Below are 19,516 nucleotides of genomic sequence, written 5' to 3' on the forward strand. Positions count from 1 at the left end.
TAGAAAATTACAATTACAATGAAATATGCCCATCTTTTATTGAAATTGTTATATAATATTTCATATCTATTTATCTATATATGAAAAAGCCCTTATATACACAATTATGTTGCTCTTATTCTATTGCATCTTTTTTTTTAATCTTTGTTCTGTGTTATGAAATAAATAAAACTTTGAAAAAAAGAGAAGACCATAGGAACATTCTTCCTATTCCATTAATTTAAGCAATATGGAACATTCCAATTCCTTATTTCAAAGCATTAGCAATATTTGTTTATTTTATTACGAATCTTAATATTCTTTCATTGTCCGTAAAATGGACTGTATAGTTAGAATTATCTAATAGACTTTTTTAATATTAATAACATTTTAGGGATTTAGACAATGACAATTCATCAGGCCCAAATAGTATTGTTCAAAATTATTTTCATTTATAGTCAGTCATTTAATTATTCCAAGTTTTGGTGCAAAACTATTCCTATTTATTTATTTAGTCGAAGAACTAGAAAAGAAAGATTTACAGGCAATTTTATAACTAGGATTATTTTGAAGTATCAACTTTTTATGAGAATGAAGATCAGATTAAAAAGATTATAGACTCAACAATAAATGTTGAAAGTCAGGAAAACTGAAGACTATTCTTCATAAGAAGGTCACAAATCTGGGAGGCCACCCATCCCATATTTAGACTTTCTCAATACCTTATCTACATGTCAAAAATATCTGACAGATATTAACACAGAGATCCCTCTATGTATTTCTGTGTGTGAGTAACCTGCATTTAATAACACTTATTCTTTCCCTCATATGCATGGGAACTTTTAACATAAATTTATATCAGTACTAATCTGGAGTAAACAATTTCAAATATTTATTTCTACAAAGAAATCTTATGAATTTCAAACAAGACAACCACATTCTTTACAAATTTCCATAGATACTTATATTTTCAGTATATATTCAGTATGTATTTTCACATACTATATAAGATTTATTTCAGTTAACTGATCTTTTGTACTATATTCATATGTCTTGGTAAAAAAAAAAAAAGGTAATTATTTTTAAAAGACACACAAATTATAATCAGCATATAATAAGTTAAATTCTAGCTATCTTTATGCCCAATATATCCTTTGTGTATAGGTCAATTGTTCCAATATCAAAATAACTATATAAGGAAACCATGGTCATCTTTGACAAGTTCCACAAAGCATACTAATGGGTGATGAATTACATTTATAATAACTCTGCTGTCTTATCTCTTAAAACTTGGTAATACAGTAATTGAGATTCTTCCAGCTGTCTTGATGGATATACTTAAAAAGAGAAGAGATATTTTAAATATCTGCTCTTCAAAAAAGAAATTAGATATAGATGAAATATTCCATTTCATTTGGAGCTCTTTTTGGATGGCAGCAAAGTTTTCATACATTGAGGATGCTAATAGAATGCTGAAACCACTAGCCGTCACAGAGCAATTCTTAAAAGACTCAGGATAGAACATCAAAATTGATCAAACAGCTGTTCTTTCTTCATCAATTAATCTACTAACAGGCATCATGGATCATAGAAAAGTATTTTCAACTAGTATTAACAGCCTTAACTGTCCATTCAGAAAGAAAAAGATGACTCCAGACTGAACGAGCAAAAACAATTGCTTCAGTCTATACTCCAAATGATAACAAAACCAAAATTTCCCTTGCCCCTCAAAAAAATCCAATTACTTCTTGAAATTGCAGGGGAGATGTTTTAATTTGTGGAGATATGAATAGGTGTTATTCCTTGAATTTAGACAAATGTGGACCATCCAAAGGGCCTTCTGGTAAGCTTCCAAAAATGTTCTAGGCTACATGTCATTACTTTCTCTTTCAGATGTATGACAATACAATTGCCATCTATAAAAATATCCATCTCTTCATAAAACTTAAAAATAGATATGTGTTAGATTTCCGTTTCATCCTTATCCACACCTATGAACGTGGAAGTTGCCTCTCTCATCTATGCAGATCATAATCCAATAATTTTAAGAGTACACAGAGGAATCTTCAGACCAAAAAGGTGGAAACTGAACAATTTATTACTACAAGAAGACATTAAACATAAATGTCAATGAAAAAGCTTCTTCCAAATTAATTCCTGCTCTCTCTTTATTGACAGAATGGGTTTCAAGCAAAGCATTCATTACATGGCTGTTCTTTTTTTTAGCATCAGATAGAAGAAAGCCATACAAAATTAATCAACATGTTGAAGAATGAACTGAAGCAATTAGAAGCAACTTTACAGAATCCTCTTTTGGACATAGAACAAAGGATGAACTATTCATGTATAACTGGGTTTAGTGGAAATAATTAATTTTTCCAAACAGAAATATTTTGAAAAAGGCAATAAACCAGATAACCTGTTGGTTTATCAACTACAAAAGGAACAAGAAAAAAAGAATCATTATTTTATTTATTTTTTTATTTTATTTATCTAATTGATCCCCACCCATCTCCTCCTGTCGGAGGCCTCTGGGCGGTTTACAGCAAGGGATTAAAACCATCAGAATAATACAAAAAATAAAATACAGTAAAAATACTATAAATAGAAATAAAAAATCCAAAAAATCCATATTTTCATTTGGGGTGGCAGATATGCGGCAATAACCGAGATAATACATCAATTTGTTAAATATTCCAGATTATATAATAAATAGATATTAAGTTCAGAATAGATTAAAAATATCTAGACACAAAATTTACAGAACAAAAGGAATGTTTAATAAACCAATTCCTGAAGAGGAAAGAAAACAAGCAATACAATAATCGAAAATGAATAATCTCCAGTACCAGAGGGACTTTCAGCAATATATTATAAGACTTTTCAGGAAATTCTGACTGAACCATGGATTCAGGTGATGAATGAGATTCAACAGCTTCAGGCACTTCCTTCCTCTTCACCTGTCCCATCCAGAGTTGTACAGACCTATTTTGCAACTCAATATAGACATCAAGCTTTTCACAACAATATTTACAAAAAGACTAAAAGGAATTTTAACTGAATTGAAACAACCTGATCAGATTGGATTTGTCCCAGACAGATATATGAGGGATAATATTAGATATATAAATTAGAAATGTAAGTGTAGGGATTCATGGAGATGACCTTGATAATGCCATCCAGAACCTGTTAAGACACCAACAGGTGCAGAAGCATGCATTAAGCCCAGCGAGGTGGGAAAGTATTTTAAAAAGCCTCAGACTGGCTCCCCCTGCCCCCTTGGGGTATAGAAGAGCAGGAAAGGAAAATATAGGCAGACTTGCAAAATTCTGTTACTATAACCTGTCTCAATAACAGAGTTCTAGTCTTCCTGTGGAGTCAGTTTCCTAATTTGGTCTACCTTGTATACCTGACAGTAAGAAAGCAGCCATGGATTTCCTAGATGCAGAGCAAGGTTTTGATAATTTGGAATGTCCTGTCATATTTAAAACTTTGGAAATCATCATGAGCCTTCTTACATGGCTACAGAGTTATTTATAAATGACAAATGACCAAGATGATAGCAAACAGAATTTTACCACAAAAATGTGTCATAATAAAGGGAACAAGATAAGGCTGTACCCATTCTCCTTACCTCTATTGGCATTGGAATAATTGATAAAAAGATACAAGAAAATAAAAATTCAGGAATTATAAAATAAAGAAGATAAATTAAAATGTATTTATTTATTATATTCCACCACTACCACCAGCAGCAGCATCTATTATTATATGCAGATGATGTTGTACTTACAGTTACTGACCCACATGGTACTTTAGAGCTGGTAAGTGGAATATATATAGCAGTACAATTCAATATCTGATATTGGATGAATAAGAACAAGACTCAGATTGTGACAAGGAGCTTATAAGAAAAGGAAAAGGAGTAATAACAACAAATGAAAGTTTTTACATTACTGTCAAAATGATTAAGTATTAGGAACTTTTTAAAAAAGGTCTTATTCCAGAACAATTATTCCCAGACAAGACAATATATAATGGTAGACATCTTAAGATGAAGGAAGTTGAAACTGTCCAGGTTAGGAAGAATTGCAGTACTAAAAGTAATATTTTACCAAAGTTTAATTTTTTGTTTCAAATGATTTCAGTAAGAATTGAAGACAAAATATTAAAAGAGTGACAGAAATAATCACCTAATTTTATGTAGTCAAATAAAATATCTAAATATCTTAAAGCTCAAGATTCTACAAGACTCAAAAGATTGAGACAGAGTGGCAGTACCAATTTCAAATTGTACTACCATGCTTTTGCTGATATTAAACATATATCTTTATGAAGGAAGAACATATAAAGAAAATTGGCTAGTGAAGGGATAATAATTCATAGAGATTGCAAGACGATTATTAATAAAACAAAGTATTTTGAGATTCTCTCTTTAGAAGGGGCAGAAACAACTCACTGGTTTTAATATCTACAAACAAGCTGTACAGCTTAAAGATATTACAAAAACAAAAACATGGAGGTTTGAAATTACTTAGAGATTTGACTGAATACAAAAAAAAAATCACACAAAATTCAGATAATTTATTGGAGTTATAATTGCTGCGGAAGTACAATCCAGAAAGTACAATCCATAAAGGTTTTTATGATCATGTGGATGCAGAATTTGAAGAGAACAATTGATAAGCAACAATTGAATATCAACGGAAGAAAAATATCGAATTTACATTTAACATCAGAGAAAACTGCTGCAAGATATACTACCAGTGAAATCTTATTCCAATTCTGATTGTTAATTCATTTTCTAAAAACTGTAGGAAATGCATTAACCAGGCTGGGTCATTCCTTCAAATTTGGTGGCAATGCTATACGGCCCAACAATTCTGCAAAATATATTGTACATTTTATTCATTCATTCATTCATTCATTCATTCATTTATTTGTTTATTCGATTTCTATAGTTACCCATCTCAGCAAGTGACTCTGGGCGACATTTAATAATAATTTTTTTAAAAAAGAAAAACTGATATACAAGTACTATTTGTGTGTGTTTGTATACACACACACAAACATCACTGTGGAGACAAGGGAAATGAATAAAAGAAAAATATTAAATAAACAATTTTGTAAAACAAAGTAATTTTTACATATTCAAGAATAAAAATAAAAAGAATAATAAAAAGAAAGATTTAAAAATTTACGTGTAAAATTGACAATCAAAAATTAAACAAATGCTTAAAAAAATAGCAAATAATGTAAAACTATATGGACCTCCAAAAGTGGCATGCCAAAACTACAATAGAAATCTTTTCCCCAAGCTATCAATTCTTTTTGCGATTTTTTTCAAAACTAAACATTTTTAAATACATACAGACTGTTCGGTTTCTCCTTCTGACCCCAGATTAATAAACTTAACAACAGCACCCATTTCAGAAAACTGTCTTTTTTCAGTCAGTCCAGGGATAAGGCGAAAAAAAGCCAGATTAAAGTGGGGGTGGGATGGGGTTCTCTTCCATTTGTTGTTAAACATGCCTTATTAAAAATCCAACCAAGAGATGGCTCTAAGAAATTTTAGCACAATTGGACTGGATTTCAATTTTGAATGAAAGTGGAAACAAATCTGTGTTTCAGTCCCTAACTTGTAGCCAAATTGCAGTGGAAAAAGGTGCCATATGAGTTTTTCCATAAATATCACTAGATTTCTGTAACCCTCTTCCTCTCCATTAAACCCATATTCAAGAGTCTTAATTTGTTTCTGTGTAGCAGACCTTGCATACAAACCATTTCATCTTGAACATCTTCTACTTCTTAGTATACTTGCTACATTCAGGTTTATTGATGTTTTTCTCATAAGATTCATATCCTTATAATATAATGTTTCCAGGTCCTGCATGATTGCCTAAACAGAGGTTATGAACAGGGGCATCTGCAGGGAGAAACAACCAAGACAAGATGGTTGCTGCAATCACATGATCAAAGTCCCACCCCTTTTTATATTTGTTGCAGGCTTGTTGAAGGCATTTTTCCCTCACTAGTTAATGGAGGAGTGGAAGTAGGAGATAATTCCTTCTTCTATGTTTAGATTTTGGAGCTATAACCATATACTATACAGAAGTTTCCACTTACCAATTAAACAGGAGCAGTCCAAAAGATGGAGATAAACTCCAAAGCTAACAAGAGGCTTGGTTAAACTTGATCACAGTTTAACAGCTTGCCTTTACAAGCTCCCCACAGTTCAGATATTATTTTCATTGGAAATAAAAAATTGGGGATTAAGTGAATGTTGAACTGTTTGAAGTATGGCCATGACAGAATATTAATGAGAATGCAGAGTATTAAATAGAGATACATCATGACTTTCACATACACATGGCACTGTCATTGAAAGAAATGCAGGTGCAATGTGCATGTATTGCAGGAATTCGAATCACACATCAGAAGGACCCCAAGATCAAATAACTCTGAAATGTTTCCCCATTTCATATAGAACATGATTTTTCTGTGTTATTAAATATTGAAAAAAAGTGGCATGGTTTCTTCCAGAAGTCTGTTCCCTCTAAAAATCATGACAGATTCATCCATTCTTAATCAAATTTACATTGTAATAAATAAATGTATATTTTATTTTCCACTAGGTGGAGATATTACACTATTTTGTTCCACCAAGCTCATGGCGGTAGTTTTGTGGGTCTTTCACGGCAAGAACTGCCAGATTTGAAAAGCTTCCATTCAAAATGACTCTACCCACTTACCTAGAAAATTAAATATTGCAGGAAAAATCTATCATTTCTGTGATGTATTGCTTTTCTATCTCTCACGTGAGTTTTAAACTTATCGCCAGGTCCTATCCAGCCTCAGCAATGACCTGAGTTAGGCCTAATCCATGTTTTGTAACAAAGGAACCAACTGTTTCAGGAGCTTTAGCTTACTCAACACGATTCTTGGAGACACTGTGAAGCACAACTTCCACATAAAAACTCTCCATCCCCATTTCTATAATGATCGTAGCTTGAAAAAATGTGTTAAGGATGTATGTCCCTGTGCACATTTTTAAAAATAAAGCCAGAATGAAAGCATTCAGGATAGCTAATAAAACTCTTGAGAGTTAGAGATTTTTTTTCACATTTCACAAGTTTGTGGTGTATGATGTTAACAGATGTAAATCAGTCTGAGGGTAGACGCTATACATTGGCTGCTTCTGCTGTATTTTCTTGTAAGTTTATATATTTTTCATAAGTCAGAACAATTTGTACCCACTTTAATGCTAGAATACAGTGTGTGTTTAATCTTCCAAGTACATTGTTAACCCTATCCCTCACATCCTATTTTTCATTTCTGCCACAGAGGAGGGCATTAAGGACAGCCTCTGAAAAACTCAGGAATCGTTCCTCTTTTTCTACAAACGTTGTATACAACACTCCTGGAACCCGAGTGAACCGATACATCAGCCGCTTAATAGAGGCTCGGCAAACTGAATCAGAAATGGCAGATCTAAACTTTTTTACTCTAAGGTATAAACAGATTGAACGTGAGCAAAAGGTAGGTGAGACCTTTATTAAGGATTGGCCAAGGACTTGTTGCATCTTTTTGTAATTGCAAAATTTAGCCTTCCCAACATAAGATCCTCCAGATATTTTGCGTAGCCTACTTCATCTGAAAGGGACAAAGGTGAAGAAATAGTACAGGGTTGGCTTCAGTTGTCACAGAACTATTTCATCACTGTGGAATTCATCATGATAAAGTTCCAGATTAGGTGGGATACTAAATCTTGGTTTAGTGTTACAGGAATTAGCAAATGTAAGCTTTAGGCTTAGACTCCTTCCTCCTTTACATGTAAGGGGAAAGCATGTAAAACGTACCTCTGTGCTATCAGAAATTTACTGTTCTTCCTGACTGTAGGACACCAGTTTCTCCCTTGAATGATTGGGATATCCAAAGATTTTTTTTTCCATGTAACCTTCTATAATTTTAGGTCAAAGCTCTTCTATTTTGCAAAAGAATATTGAAGGGGACTTGGAACAGAGCTTTGTTCATAGTAGCACTCCTTATTTCAAAATCTTTGTCTGAAGGAGACCAACACACAACAAATGCATACTCTTTTTTATTTATTCAATTAATCTTTGGCAATTCTCCCTACAACTGTTTAATCAGTTTTGTTTTTATTAGCTACTGCTACTAAGTTGTGATGTTGTTTGTTGGGACTGGCTTTGATTTAAAATTTATTATACGGTATTTGTGTATTTTGTAAGAGACAATGTTTCATAAACAAATTGCAGCGATAAACAAAAAACACAGCTTGTGGTAAAGTGGGGTTGGTTTCACCAGTGTTCAAAAGTTGCACCATGAAAAAAAGATTTCTTTTTGGAAAAAGACGTCAAAATATTTTTCATAATTTCATTAAGGACTCAGAGAACTTTCTTTTAAATGAAATAAATCTTCTTCAAGCTGAACTTTTTCTCCTAGTCTTATCAATGAAATTGTCTTCCCCATTAAGTTGTTTCCCATGGACCATTTCTTCATTAGAATTTTGTGCCTTTGTTCAGCTTTTTCAGTAACTTTGAATACATTTTTCCCCCGAACCTACAGGTAGTCTTCACTTAATGATAATTCATTCAGAGACCGTTCAAAGTTATGATGATGCTAAAATAATGGCCTTATGACCTGTGCCCGAAATTACGACTGTTGCAGCACCCCCTCAGTCATATGATCAACATTCGGGTGCTTGGCAATCTGCCCACTTTTATGACTGAGTGGGTGCTTCAACTCACCCCACCCACCTATCTCCCCCCAACTCTGCCCTCTTGGAAGCCCGGCACCCTGCCTTTGGGACAGCAAGCCTGGCTGCAGTGCCCAACAGTCCCCTCCCAGCCGTACCCCACGTGGCCACCATAGCAAGCTCCAGCCTCCCCAGCCTGCATTCCTTCACCCAGCTGCCTCTTCTCCCAGTTCCCTGCACCTACATTTGCCTTTTTCACTCAGCCCCTGCAGGAAAAGCAGAAGCTGCCACCTGCCTTTGTGAGTCCTTTTCGGGCCCAGCTTCTCCGGCAAACGTTTCCTCCACAGGCTCCCTTCAGAGCACTGTCTTTGGAAGCTTACTCTATCAGAGCTTTTGGAGAGCTCTGGGCTTTCCAAAGAGTTCTCCAAAGGCTCTAAGAAGGTAGCATAAGCTTCCGAAGCAGCATTCTGAAGAAAGCCACATGGAGGAAATGTTCGCTGGAGAAACTGGGTTCTAAAATGACTCAGCAAAGGCAGCCAGGTACTTCTGCTTCACCTGCGGTGGAAAGGTAGGTGTGGGGAACTGGGAGAGGAGGCAGCTGGGTGAAAGAATGCAGGCTGGGGGGCTGGAGCTTGCTATGGTTGCCTCGCAGGGCACAGCTGGGACAGGATGGTGGCCTCGTGTGGTGCATCTGGGCTTGCTGCCCTGCAGTGCAGCGTGCAGAGCTTCCAAAAATTCAGAGATGGGGAGGAGATAGGTGGGGGAGAGTTGAAGACAATGTTCAGGACTGGAAGGAACCAAGCCCAGAATGGCTTGGATTGGGGTGGATGCTTGGGCTAATGACGGGTAAAATTCACTTAATGATGGCAAAGGGATTTGCCAGGATTGCCATCGCTAAACAATGCCATCTCACTTTACAACCACATGGCTTAGCAATGGAAAATCCAGGCTCAATTACCATTGTTAAGTGAAGACTACCTGTACTTAAAGTGGTATAGGTCCTAGCTTTGTGGAAGCTTTCCAAAATCAGTCTGGATAACTACATTTAGAAAAGTTTAAAAGTTTAAATCATTAACTAGTGGAAACACAGGGAAGTAAAGAACTTTTTTAGCTGCCTGCAGTACATTAGCCCCTGGGATGCTGCTGCTGCTACTGCTATCATCTGCTCCTAAAGGAAGGTTATTAATGACAATTATAAAATATTAATACTTTGAATATAATAAAACTATCAAAAATCATGTGAGCATTGGGTGGAAATGAAGGCTGTAGCACTTCCAAGACCTGAGATAACTATAAAGATGAAATCCCACCCTTCCTTCCCAGTTTGAGTTGTAAAATAGAGAAAGAAGCCAGGGCTCACCTCTGTTGCAATCTCAGCAGCACTCAACATCCTTTCAAGAATTCGTACCTGCAGCAATAAGAATATTTAAAGCCAAACCTCTTACCCAAATATTATATGTTATCCCCATTTGGCTGGGAGCTTTTAATTGCAAAGTAGAGGGTATTCAGGCAACTTTTCTGAGGCAGCTTTTAGGGGTCCCCAATCATGTCTCTTATTTTATAATCTGCTTAGAAACTGGTCAGAGTTTGCTGGAAACTAAAGCTTGGTTAATAACAAATATTAGCTTAGAATTCTATTTAGAGTTGCTCCTCGAAGTTTGTTATCACATCTTTAAAAAGGTAACTATATTTCGCTCTGGTCTCAACAAATTAGGTCCAATCTTAGGCAAACTGGGATTGGGGTTGATGATTTATATTTATCAGATGAAATCTATGTATTTAGAACTATTAAACAGAGATTCTTGGATTTAGAATATCACAAACTTAGACCTGGTCAATTCTGTGTTTGTTTGCTATGTTAGGTATAGAAAATCATCTGGGTAAGGTGGTGCATTATTTGTAGGATCTTGAGATTCCATCTCAGCACAGGGCCTTCTTTTTTGGCTAAACTCTTCCTTCTGAGGTACTTTTCGGAAAGTACAAACATATCCCTAACCATGAGAGGCTTTGTTCCTGTGGCAGTCCTGATACAATTCAACACATAATTTTTGACTGCAACTTATTTGAGTCCCTTCGTTATGAATTACTTTTAAAACCTTTACAGGGTAAATATCCACTAAATACTGTAAATACTGTATTCTGCTGCCAATATCTGTTGAGATATGTTGTACCTGAAACTACCAGAATTGTTGCTAAATTCTTGGATGAAGTACTTAAAAGTAAATGTAAACAAATCTCTCAATGAGCATGGCTTTTTCTTTGGTTAATCTCATGATATGTCAATATGTTTTTTTTATCTCTTGTTCTTTTAATGCCAATAAAGATTTTGTCATTGTGATAGGGAGTGATGGAGACACCTATTCTGATTTGGAAAGTATTCTGAAGCTTGGAGAGGATTTTTTCAAACTTTGGGCTAACATTTATAAAGAAATATGTTCTTGCTAGTGGCAAACTTGAGAATTTTAAACTGCTGCTTGTACTTCATTTTTAAGCACCATTGTTTTCTTCTTCAGAACCACAAAATGCAAAGCAAGTGGCTAATCGTCTCTATCCTTCCGCTCTTTCATTCACAGTATCACCAACTTCAGGATGAATATTTCACCAGTGCTGTAGTCTTGTCACTGATTCTAGCTGCCTTATTTGGCCTTGTCTACCTTTTAATAATCCCACAGTAAGTTATTTTTTCCAATAATTTAAATGCCATGTGCATTTATAGTGGTCTATAATTATTCTGAATGTGCTTTAGATTCATTAAGAGTTTTTATTTCTTAAATTATATCCAACTTTCTAAAAAAAAACCTGTGAATGTCTTTCAGCCTTGAAAATTTTCTGTTGCTCTGTAACTGAAGTTATTGGGAACAAAGCTAGTGCAGTGGATTGCTTGTGGAAAAACAAATCTTGTAGGAAGTAATAAAACAAAGACATTTCTACATTTGTCCATAATAAGAAGCAAATTGGCTTTTTTCCTACTTTCATCTTGGAGCTAGGAAAATTTAGCAGAGCAGTATCTTTATTCATGGTTCTTCCTAATTTTGATGGAAATTTAAGGGCCAAGCAGTCAGTCTATCAGGCATTTTTCTTGTGAAGAAAATACAAGGGCTAAACAGATTATATATAAATTGCGTACCATTATGTCTTATTTACTGATTTTTTTTCTCTAGTACATGGTGTCCTAATCAAGACTGAGAGGCACCAAGTATTATCATTTAATTGATGTATTCTTTTCTGCTGAAATAAAAAAAGCAGTCAAAATGTGGTCAAAATAGTTAAATTCATGTATCAAATAATTCAAACTAAAACTCCTACCTAAATATGATGGTTATGACTCCTTTCTGACAGAAAGAGTGGGTGATGACTTACCTCAACTCCTAAGAGATAATTCTTTGGATTCAAAAGGAGGAGGAAAAAATGCTTCCATACTGTGCTCAGGGCTTTCTAAAAGAAATTAAGTTAATGCATTATGAAATAAATTTATTCCAGAAAAATAAACCAGAAAGTAAAAAAGCATACTACTGGATCCAATTCATGTATTGTGTAGTGTATCCACAAAAGAATCCCAGTATCAAATCAAATGTAAGTTATTTGTGTGCAATTAATATTGATTAAATCTAGGAAAAATTATGACAGTTGGCAGATTGAAGGAAGTAGAAGGCAAAGACGATAGATAATGTCGATAGGTGGCATCAAAGATTGTCCTTGGAAGAGCTACAAGCTATTACTAGAGCTTGGTCAAACTGTGAAAATACTCAGTAATTTTTAACCAATCTTAATTTTATATGTAGTTTGGACAAGAGATAACTTCTCCAGACATTCTTCCTTTATCATAAAAGATTAACAGTCTTTTTACTAATTCACAAAGGGGCCATTAGTAAAAGACTGAAAATCCCATGTCTTAGGAGGCTGGGAGATAAATTAGATTCTAAATGGAAAGAAATGCAATTTAGAAACCTTATCTTCTTTCAATAAATCATATAAAAAGAATTCTGGGAAAATCTTACTTTTGGTGACAGTAGGATAACTAAGAACTTGAAAGGCTATAGGGAAATTGTCCAATTAACTTGCATCTAGCTTCTTAGATATTGCTGTGGAAGGGAGAAATCTCATAGAAAGCCATACATCTTCAACAGCAAGGGAGGTAGGGGGTTTCCTGACAATGACAGTTGGCTGAATACTTGTAGGATGTTGGCTGAATACTTGTAAGATGCTTGGCTGATCCTTGAAGGGGTGCTGAGCAACTTGTAGTTTCTCGAAAAATAGGAGTCTTTGGAATAGGGGATGACCAAGAACTAGTTGACTACAGGTAACTATAGATAAACTGAAACTGTTATAAGCAAATTCTGCTTTAGGAAAACGATATGTGTACAATAGTAATGAAGATATTGCTCTGAGATAGTATTTGTTCTTTCTGTTTCTCCATCTAACTATGGGTGATGATCAGAGGACAGGAGGAGCTTTACATCTAATAGGTGAAATACAGCTTTCCATACACATGCTCTGAGTTGCATGCCTCTGTCAGAAATGAGAAGATTGGGCAAAGTGTTATTTTTAGAAAACAGATAAGCTGTTTCAGGAGCAGAAATAAGAGAAACTATGACAGAGAATTAAATGAGTAGCCATCTTAGAAAGGATATCAGCTATCACCAGAACAGTATTCAGGACCTTGACATGTGGTCGGTCAGTGATAAAGTCCAACGAAATTGTGCCCCAAGTCATTGTGGGGAGGAGATGCAACCATTCAGCCCACTTGTTGCTCTGTTTAACTACATTCTTTGCAACTATATTTTTCTGTATATACATGATATAATGTTTTTCTGTCATCCTTAGTTTTTTGCATCTCTTGTATGCATTTTTTCTCTTCCACAGCCTCTTTCACACATTGTTCCATCCTTTGTCATACTTCCCATTAGCATAACTTCAGATACTTCTATGGCATTCTGTAACATACTTTTCACTCTGTTCTATGGAGCTTCCTTGTCCTCTGTCCTTAAATAAATTTCCAGTAATTCTCTTGGTGGATGGAGAGCAAAATAATACATGTGCATACTTGTATACTTCTGACAACCAGCCATATCTCTCTGTCAGGCTCACACAAATGAGCAGATTCCTGTGGCAGACTCATCACATCCAGATTGTCAGAATCTTTAAGGATGATTTAGTCCATGACCATCTCCTTGGGAGAGTGACAGATGGTCATGACACTGCACATAAGAGCCATAAAAACATATGCTCCAATTGTAGCAAAACTGCCAGCTATGCCAAAGCCAACAGCCTAAGCACACATTAAGGGAGGAAATTAAAACTATAAATACAGAACTCACTAATCTGAGAAAAAAAAACCTAGCAGACTTCCAAACAACAATTGTGACACATCCTCCCAGTGCTGGTAGTGATATGGAAGTCCAGAGCCAATTTAATTCATCTGCCTCATTGAGCTGTTTACCTTCTAAACCATCTCACACTACTGCCCCTCTTTTGACTCGAACACACAGAAAGCTGTCAGCACACTCCAGTAACAGTGAAAGTGACAGTGACAGTGATTCCTCTGAAAGCTCCACACCAGCAATATTCAAGGAATCCATGCAATCCCAAATAGTTGATAACCCCCCTGCCAAAAAAACCCCTGCCTTGTAAGCAAATAAACCCCAGACAAGCACTATCCTTACAGAAACCTGATCTGGAGGTATACTCTCATCTGCTTCCCCATCTCAGGAGCCTCTCCTGGCCTTGAGGGAACTTGACTCATAGGAGAGACAGCTCCCCTCTCCTCTTCTTTCACTGGACAATCCAAACAATGTTCTCCCACTAAAGAATTGGGATCTCTGCTTGCTACAGAAAATCTGCTGTGGACACCAGTGATAATCTCAGACATCAAGAACCTTGTTGCCCAGCTAACACCAGGGAAGGCCCAGGAAAAGACATGATCCATCCAGAGGCCATTAAAAACAACCTGAACTTCTAGGCCTCTGGTCTGGCCTCACCTGAATTGGTACCTATGGCCAAATCCCCAAGTATTGGGGGCTTGCAATCATTGTCCATATATATATATAAAGGGGAAAAGGATGATCCTATTAATTATAGACTGAATAGCCTCCTCAACACAATCAGCAAACTCTACACAAGACTTCTACAATGAAGATTCCAGGACTGGCTGGAACAAGAAAACATACTCACAGAGAACAAGCTGGCTCTAGGGAAGGCCAGTCCACCATCGATCATGCCTAGTACTCCATTATCTCATTGAAAAATACTCTTCGTGCAACACAACCTTCCCTCTATGCCGCTTTCATAGGCTTCAACTTCATTTGAGTTTAGTCCATATCGTGAGCTAAACTGTGGGAGAAGCTGGAAGCCTCCTTGATTGGCTGACATCTACTTCATTTAATAGGTATGCTACATGAAAGGACCTCACTGTAACCCCAGGGCCATCTCACAAGTGCCACTGAAACTGAGAAAGGCACCAAGCAAGGCTGCAAATTGACCCCACTCTTATTCAAGTTCTATATAAACTCCATAGTGGGCCATCTCCATAACATAGACTTTCCCTTCCTGAAACATGCTGGAAGGCTCATCTCTGTTCAACTCTACACAGATGATGCAGCAATACTTTCAAAAATGCCAGTTGGCCTTAAAAGAGCACTGAGAACACTAGATAGTACTGCAAGGAAGACCAGCTAGAACTTAATTATCAGAAAATTAAAATAATGGCATTTGCCGAAAGGGCCAAGAGTCATTCCTGGAGCATAGATGGCCACAAGATTGAGCAGGCCTCCTGTTTCAGACACATGGGGGTAGTCCTCTCTGTGACCGAGTTGCTGAAAATGCACAGAGGAGCTCATCTGTCATCCTTAAATCCCTTAAGACAAGAGGTGGCCACTACCTACCTGCAGCTCTCAAATCATTTGAATGGCTGTACTCCACCTTCCTTATGCTGGTCTATGACTGTAATAAAGATTTGATTTGCTTCCTATACTTTGTCATCTTGCTCACACCCATGCATTTATATTCCCTAACAGAATTTTTCCCCCTAGATTTCATTCATTAGAATTTTTTCCCAAAACTCATCTGTGATTTTTCCATTGTCAACGTACTCTGGAGTTTAATGTACAGCTATTACTAACCTGTGGATTCCTACTTTCATACACAAATTCATATTTTATGACATACATTTTAGCCATTTCACTCATATTTAAACCTTTTCTTCCTTGAGTGTACTTATCAATCGTGTTTCAGATAAGACCAACTTCATTCATATCTGTGACATTTTTTCATTTCTTGTAGGTTCACTAGCATACAACATACCTGTTTTCATTTCATTTCATTTCATTTCATTTCATATGTTCATTATGGTTTTCTCCTCTTACATTCAAAGTCACAGTCTTCCATATGCCATGGTCATAACTAGATGAGCCCATAGATACTGAACTCTACCACGCCTCATAGCTTTTGTGAAGTGAGGCTTTCACATAGTGCTTTTTAGTAAGATAGAGAAGATGTAGACAAGGTTACTAGCCTTTGTCATCTCTGTATTACATACAGTTAATGGTAAGGACAATACTGGTAAGAACAATCCTGCTAATGGTAAGAACAATATTGGTCAGTATGTTAGAAGCACAACCACAGCCCAGTTTAACCTAAACACTGTTCTGAGCAAGCACAGATCTCTAATTTAGAGACTGCTTAGCAAGCCAACATAATGTGCCTGCATCCTACATCCTAGGAAGTGCATATAGGGTATCAACACTCCAGATGCAGTACTGAATTCAGTATTATCACCGTGTACTATATGAAAAAAATGCTTCCTTTATTACTCCTGATTCATAGAGGACCTGCTTTAGATTATTTTTCAAAGAACCATTGTTCTACTAATTATATACAAAAAAAAAAAAGTAATTCCACTGAAAATGGCAAGCAGCAGAGAAAGGATACTTTAGAATGCAACATGAAGGAACTTATTTGTTGAGAAAGAAAAGTCCTTGATGTTCAGATAGAGTCTAGTAATGTTGTAAAGAAATTACTTTTATTTGTGTGCCATGACTTAGTTTTTGTGTGTTCTTTCTAGGAATACCGTAGTCCTTGTTCTCTTAGTGTTTTGCATATGCTTCCTGGTGGCATGTATCATGTATCTACATGTCACTCGAGTACAAGTAAGTGACTTGAAATGCTGTGAACTGTTCTTATGGAAAGAAATAGGTGTAGCAATTACCCCGGTTTGATTTTATTTCTCCCATATCTCTTGCCTTATAGGTAGATAGCTGTTTCACTGTTTTCATCTATAATACTTAATACATTTTAGGGCTTTTATGAATCCTATATTTTCATTTCCCCAAAGAAGCTTTTATTAAGTCTGTTTTTTTATTGATGAAAATAAAAATTGTACCAGTCCTGACACCCAGAAGGAATAATGACTGCATCACACCCCAATAAATAAGTGATAAGTGCTTGAAGAGCTTTCTGCTGTGAAACTGAGTTGCGATTGGGAGACTTCAAATAGAAGTTCAGTTTTCTGCTGTCCACTGCAGCCATTGGCTGAGATCCAGAGATATACTTCTGATATGCTTAACAACTCAGGAATATTGTGGGTTTTTTTAAAAATATTTTCTTTAAATAGCAGCTCTTCATATCAGAGAATGATTTTGAAAAATCTCCCTTTCCAGAGATCAATAGTTCAGAAAAGCCGAAGTTTTGCTGAACCTATGAAAGTAGTTTAATGCTGTTCTTTGGAGACACACCATTGTGCCCTAGCAGAGTTTGTACAGGTAGTCCTCACTTACCAACTGCCTCATTCAGTGACCGAAGTTACAGCAGTGCTGAAAAAGTAGGTTTATGATTGGTCCTTGAACTTGCAGCTATTGCAGCAGTCACATGATCACGATTCTGGCAATATGCAACCAGCACACATTTATAACAGATGCAGCGTCCCACAGTCACATGATTGTCATTTCTTTAGAGTGATCTTATTATGTATTAATTTAGCCTTCCTTGCCTCTAACTGTGTTTAAATCATTGTCCTGTGGACATACTAATTTGGGAATTAGAATGCTGAGTTTGCTAAAGCAGCAATATATAGAAAAGAGAACAAAATGGAAAGACTTGGGGAATCCTATTATATGGAGGAGTAGAAAATACCTAGAATAAAACTCAAGAGAGATTTTTAAAAGCCCCCAACCAAGTAGAGAGGATCCTATATCTGACTTACAAAGTGGTTGGAATTTGAGTACTCATAAAACAGCTTTCGCTCAGCCTCAGATTTTGGAGAGAAGGCAGAGGAAGCCCCTGTAGCCAACAGATAGAGGCCAAGTTAACACCTGTGTTGCAAAATGGTTAGGGATGGGCACCTATTCAGAGAACTTCCCTTCTAATCACAGGTGGAGCCGAAAAGAGTTCGCTTGACCATGAGACTACCAGCTAGAAGAAGAGAACAGCTTAGTGGTGACTTTACCACCAGCATACATGCCAGTTACGCTATCATTCTTCCTGTTGCTCATTCCTTGTGGGCAGTCTGTTGCTTGAAAAATACGAATTTTGCAGATTTTCTCTCTTTGTGTATATCTCTCTTTCAATGTTCATAGAACACATGCATATTTTATTAAGAGACTCTATTTAACAACCATAACTATTCTGCTGTTAATCTTGCTTTTGGTTGCAAATAGTAAATTGCAATCCATTTAATAAAATTAGGCAGGAATCAGTATCTAATAACTTGCTTTAGAAAATTAATGTGAATCATTTCAATCGCTTTTTCAATATATAAAGATATTGAGCCTCTAGTTGCTGAAAGCTAATCGATCTGAAACTATATCCAAAATATCAATAAACACAAATTATCCAATGCTTGTCTATTAAATTAATTATCCAATGCTTGTCTATTAAATTAATTATCCAATGCTTGTCTATTAAATCTGGACTGAGATAGACTTAGAATGCATTATAAGTCTGTTCCATAGGATTCCTCGGGGATGCCAGTAAACATTCTTCAGCCAAATTTTCCATGTCTTTGTAACTACGTTTTTTTTATTTTTCTCAGAGGCATAAGCAACAACACATCCATATATATAAGCTTTATATGCATCCCATACAACCTGTAGGGCAAGGTGGATAGATGATATTCTAGAGGTGACGGACTCGTCCCTGGGGGAGCTGGGGGTGTTGACGACTGACAGGAAGCTCTGGCGTGGGCTGGTCCATGAAGTCACAAAGAGTCGGAAGCGACTGAACGAATAAACAACAAAAACAACCTGTAGACTGGTAGAATCTTGATTAAATTCACAAAATTGTCATGTTTACTATACAATACAATACAATACAATATATAATCAGAAACCCTGTGTCAAAGAAGTATTAAAGTATCACCTATCATTAACTGACTGAACATCTTTGAAGTAAAATGTTAATGTAATTGAAACATGATCTGAGATCACAATTGAGTTAATTAAAACATTATCAAGTAAAGAAAATAATCCAATCTAAAACAAGTTTTATGAGCATAAGAAATAAAAGTATGTTCCCTTTTTGTGGGGTGATGTAAATACAAAATATCCTTCAAGTTATATTCTTGCATATAAGTTTGCATCACTTTCCAGTTTTGATTATAAATACATTTTTAGGAGGAATATTTCTATCAAGATGAAAATCTGTAATAAGATTTAAAAGATTGATATAATAAGATTAAAATCTCCAAGGACTATTAAATGACATAGTAAACAAATTGGAAAACCATCTACAAAATGCATCAGGATATTACTAATTCTATGACATTTTTGTAATATAATAATAATAATATAATAATAATAATAATAATTTTCCACTTAAAATATATTGGTT

The 19,516-nt window shown here is 35.7% G+C and overlaps 1 protein-coding gene across 1 annotated transcript in view; it reads left to right on the forward strand.

Annotated features, from left to right (window-relative positions):
- The window catches only part of ADCY1 (adenylate cyclase 1), a 141,382-nt gene that overhangs the window by 86,068 nt on the left and 35,798 nt on the right, over nt 1–19,516 (forward strand). The window contains exons 8-10 of the mRNA XM_063304216.1: nt 7,324–7,518; nt 11,269–11,366; nt 16,755–16,839. Of these exons, the coding sequence (XP_063160286.1) occupies nt 7,324–7,518; nt 11,269–11,366; nt 16,755–16,839 (378 nt within the window). The remainder of the gene's footprint in view (nt 1–7,323; nt 7,519–11,268; nt 11,367–16,754; nt 16,840–19,516) is intronic.

The sequence above is a fragment of the Candoia aspera genome, chromosome 4 (assembly GCF_035149785.1).
Source record: "Candoia aspera isolate rCanAsp1 chromosome 4, rCanAsp1.hap2, whole genome shotgun sequence".
In the NCBI taxonomy this organism is placed as follows: domain Eukaryota; kingdom Metazoa; phylum Chordata; class Lepidosauria; order Squamata; family Boidae; genus Candoia; species Candoia aspera.